The sequence below is a fragment of the Simochromis diagramma genome, unplaced genomic scaffold (assembly GCF_900408965.1).
Source record: "Simochromis diagramma unplaced genomic scaffold, fSimDia1.1 OVJJ01000486.1, whole genome shotgun sequence".
NCBI classification, from domain to species: domain Eukaryota; kingdom Metazoa; phylum Chordata; class Actinopteri; order Cichliformes; family Cichlidae; genus Simochromis; species Simochromis diagramma.
The window spans coordinates 2,704,789-2,709,939 of NW_024387047.1; the positions used below are offsets into that span (position 1 = coordinate 2,704,789).

Here is a 5,151-nt window from a genome sequence, read left to right on the forward strand (position 1 = left end):
TGATCCGTGTTAAGGACAGAATGAATGGGGCCATGTATCGTGAGATTTTGAGCCAAAACCTCCTTCCATCAGTGAGAACTTTGAAGATGAAACGAGGCTGGGTCTTCCAACATGACAATGATCCAAAACACACCGCCCGGGCAACAAAGGAGTGGCTCCGTAAGGAGCATTTGAAAGTCCTGGAGTGGCCTAGCCAGTCTCCAGACCTCAACCCCATAGAAAATCTGTGGTGGGAGTTGAAAGTCCGTGTTGCTCGGCGACAGCCCCAAAACATCACTGCTCTCGAGAAGATCTGCATGGAGGAATGGGCCAAAGTACCAGCTACTGTGTGTGCAAACCTGGTAAAGACCTATAGTAAACGTTTGACCTCTGTTATTGCCAACAAAGGTTATGTTACAAAGTATTGAGTTGTATTTTTGTTATTGACCAAATACTTATTTTCCACCCTGATTTACGAATAAATTCTTTACAAATCCTACCATGTGGATTCATGGATTTTTTTTTTCACATTCTGTCTCTCACAGTTGAAGTGTACCTCTGGTGCAAATTACGGACCTCTGTCATCATTTTAGGTGGGGGAACTTGCACAATCGGTGGCTGACTAAATACTTTTTTGCCCCACTGTAGCTACCATAACGTCACCCATTAGTGATTACCCAATGTGAAGTTTCAAGCGGAGCAATTTTGCTGTCTCCAAAAACTCCAAAACTGAGGGATACACCACGGGATGTGGTGTATAAATTAAAGAGAAGACCCAACCACAAGCATGCCCTGCTCTATTGTCCTTATCCAGTCTTTAAGTCTGACATCATTAGTCAATTCTGGGACAAAACTCTGCTTCAGGTCCCAACGTCAAACAAACACTGCGGCATCACTGAGAGTTACAAACTGTCCAGATTCTTTCATCTTTAATCAAATGATCCGTGTTGCTTCTCTACCAGGTGTAACAATTAAGTTTAACATCCAGGCATCCATGAAAACAGAATTTTGACGGTGTTAGAAGCTAGCAGGGAGTTCGCTTGCTAGTTTAATGGGCTGTAGTCACATCATATGGTTTTAGCTTTAAAATGAATAGTGCTAATAAAAACCGAGAGAGGCCGACAGTGATCACTGACTTCTTTTAGGGGCTTGTTCAGATTAAACAGAACACGATACAAAGCATTCAAACATGTTAAAAACACAACAGCCTTAATAAATGCAGAGTAGTTTGGACCCGGAAGCAGGGTTCATACGTCATCACTTAAAGACCGGATTGGCTCTAACAGGGAACATAATTTACAAAATAAACTTCATGTTGTATTCAATTAGATGTGAAACTAGAGATAAAGCCCATCAACTCATCACAGATCTGCAGACAATTGCCTCAAAGACTTCTGTATAAACACTCCTTTTTGAAATCACAGGAGTCGCCCCCTGTTGGCGATTTGGAATATTGCATATTTAAAGCACTTAACAGTACTACGTTTAACCACCATCATATTTGATTCATACACTTCTACATCATCAGAATGTAAATATTGAAATTATATTGTGAGTGTAGTTATTTTCCCTGAGTGATTTATTTTTTAGTTTTCTTGTGCTTACGAGTTCTGATTAGATCGTTTAGTTCCTTTTGCATTTCCCCCTTTGATGCCTCTCTGTCTTCTTCCTGCGTTCCCTGTATTTGATCTGTCATGTCTATCATGTATGATAAGTTCATACATTCATCTGTGTTCCAGTCGTGTCTCTCGCTCCCTCTGCTCTCTGTGTTCAGTCAGTTGGCTTCTTGTTGTGTGTCTCATATTTCCTGTTTTATTTTGATAGTTGCTTGCCCCGTGTTCAGTGCATTCAGTTTTGCTTCCTCCCCGTCTCAGTATGTTAGATCTGTTCCAGCTGTGTTTCCACTTCCCTCGTTACCCCTCTGTGTATTTAAGCCCGTTGTCTTCCTCTGCTTGTTGTTGCTTTGTCCCACATAACTGTGTGATTTCCTCCATGCTTGTGGTAATTCCTAGCTCTCTGTTCCAGTCTTTGTTTTCCAGTTTCCTAGCTTTATTTCCTTGTTTATAGCTTCTAGTTTTTGGTCGTTAGTGCCTTTATGTTTGAATATTTTTTGTACAGTAAAATAAAGCTGCATTAATCTAAATTCTGGCAATCTGACACAAATTTTCACTTGGATTCAAGGATGACCTGACAGAAAACTGGTGGTCGGAGTTAAAGTTCACTGACATCACGTTTTGCAAAATAAATAAACAAATAAATACTTCTCTCTCACCTCTTCAACACCATAACTCTGGAAAAAATGGGTTGATTGTATTTTAGACTGAAGTGGTCACACTAATCTCCTCTTGTGATGCAATAATTGACAAATATCTGTGTTTTTGTCAAAAAAAATGCAGCCATGTAAATCGATTCCTTCACCAGACTCAGCACTTCATGGTTGCTTGTATCACATATAAAATATTAAAGTAGAAAAGAAGTTAACCTCCTTGCCATGAACAAGAAGACACTCACAGGTGAAAAAAAGAGAAATGAAAGGCAGCACAGGCAGAGAGCTGATAAATATAAAAGCCTGTAATAAAAACCAAATAACTGGGTGGATATTTTTACCCGCTCACTATAGTTAACAGGAACTAAACTGAAAACTAAAACTAGCTGTGAAAAAAACATCTTTGTTCAACTTGAACTTGAAAAACTAAACTAATATAAAATTTAAAAAAACGAATAAACTAAAACTAAACTGAATTCAAGGCAAAAAAAATACTAACAAAGTAGAAATTACAGAGCAAGAATCACTGTATCAGGATACCATGATGTCACAGTACTGTGCTGTAAGTTATGAGTCATGGAGGCAATGTGAACGTTCATTTAGAATAAACTTTATTGGCAAAACATGCGAACATAATAACAGAATCATAATCATAGTTGTATATTCTCTATATTCTATATTATCACACACTATATATCAGCCATGTAACATAAGAACAAAGCTTAACAGAATCAAATATATTATATCAACATCTTCATTTCCCAAAACAATAATTAACCTCACAGAGCTTCAGAATCTTTACAGCAAACAACATCCTCTGTTATCAGATCCTTACAATTAATCAATCAAAATGGAAACATTATACAATAATCATCTATAGATTATTTTCGTTATAATTATTTTTTAAATAAAGTCTTATTACAGATTACATGTAATTTCAGCATTCATTGGGATTTAACACGTTTTTATATTACTCTCCATAATGTCTCTGCACAAAAAGAAAATCCCCTTTTTCTCATATTTACAACTCACAGGCACCATCTACTGGCTGTAGAATGTGACCTAGTTTTCTCCCCAGCTTCAAACCAAATCTGTCACATCTGGACAGCAGCGGCTGTGCAGATGTGAGCAGAGCCAAATCTCTGGTCATGAATTAGCTGAGAGTACATTCTTGGAAAGGGGAAGCCAAGAAAACAGTATTATGCAATATAACTATTGATTTTTGTTTAGTTCTTTTTTTTTACATATGTATATATATATATTTTTTTTTTTTTTTTAAGTAAACTTGAAGAAAATCAAAAAAAAAATCTAAAAATGTGCAGTAAATACTGCAAAAACATGGCTTTTTTTAAAATATTTTGAAACTATTGATCCTACGTTAAACACTTGAGCCATTAAAAATACTCATCATAGCCATCAGTAGTAAGGGGGCTCCTCTCCAGTGACTCCGTTGTCCAGTCCATTTCCTCCCATCCATTCCTCATTCAGCTCCCATATGATATCTTGCAATGACAGCACTGGCAGTGAGCTATCCTGGCCTACTGGCGGATGTCCTGCATCCCTGCCGTACTCAAGAGGTGCTGGAGTCGGAATATTCCCCATCTGCGAACTCAGAACTTCCAGACAATCCGTTGGGCTGCTCTCTTGGCTGCTGTTGAGGAATCCAGAATCAGGAGTGTCTGCTTTGAATATTTGAAGGAGCTCATGTATGTCTGAACTTGGGTACATGAAGGCGGCCTGGCTGGAGCTTGAGTTGTAGCTTACCATCTCCATGGGAGGCTGATGCCATGCAGGAGCCCCAGTGGAGTTTTGGCAGCCTGGCTGAGGCATGTATTCCCACAGGCCTGAGCTGGGGTTATTGCCCATTGAGCTTCCTGGTTGAATCCCATACGCGGCTCCACACTGTCCATATGCTCCGGTGGCATTGAAAGCAGGAGGAAACTGTCCATTGTTAAACACCTGCTGCATTTGAGGTGCGAAGGCCTGTGTGTGGTGGTGAGCCTGTGAACTGTCCACTGGCATCTGAGACTGGCACTGGTCTTTGCTGGATCCTTTTGATTTTAGGGTGCGAGCTCTTCGGTTCTGAAACCACACCTGGACGGGAAATGAAGGAAAAATACGTGAGCTACAGCTAAAGCACTCCATTCTGCTGTGTTAATAATCATCTTTCTCTTTTAAGCAGAAGCTATCAGCTGTCAGTGTGTCTCTTCCCTCAAATAAGCTCCTGATAAAAACAGCTGGTGTTATCTCAACAGATAAAGACATACAGTGACTGCGGTATCAAGTCCCCGCACAGCAACAGCGGAAGACGTACAAAGTCCACGAGGGTCTTTAACCAGCTTGCAGGTCAAATAATGTCATAATTATTGTTATTTTATTAAACAAAAATGAAATCCTAACCTAATCTAAACTTACAAACTGTATTTATTTCATCTTTATATCTTTCTTGCTCCATCAACAAATATTTACCTGGATGCGGGACTCGGGCAGGCCTGTGGTCTGGGACAGGCTCTCTCTGATGGTGATTCCAGGGTATGGGTCAGTCTCGAAGGTGGCGCGCAGCAGCTCCACGTGTTCTTTGGAGAAGCTGGTCCTCTTCCTGCGACTGGCAGTGCGAGATGAGCCGTTGCCAAAGGCCACAGGATTGGCGTCATCTGTGGAAAGGAGCGAAAGCAGATTTTTCCATCAAATCAGACGGGATATATGACCAATTTTCTTGCTGTACTATCTTAGCAGCTACATAAAGATGTAAAATGTGGTAATCCAGCTAATAGCTTTCTTGTGATCTTGTTGGAGTGAGTCACTGTGCAGTATCCCAGGAAACTGACGGTTCATCCGGGTGCAGTGTTTCCAGCAGGACAAATGTTTCTTCACTCATCTAAGTGACTCTTTCAGTCTCCAGACAT

General features: G+C 40.1%; 1 protein-coding gene across 1 annotated transcript; it reads right to left on the minus strand.

Annotated features, from left to right (window-relative positions):
• Positions 1–3,592: 3,592 nt before the first annotated feature.
• LOC120741714 (homeobox protein SEBOX-like) lies at positions 3,593–4,918 on the minus strand (the record flags this gene model as incomplete). Its single annotated transcript, XM_040044732.1, has 2 exons — positions 3,593–4,339; positions 4,715–4,918. Coding segments are annotated over 2 exons (882 nt in total), but the record flags the coding sequence as incomplete, so codon positions are not given.
• Positions 4,919–5,151: the final 233 nt, after the last annotated feature.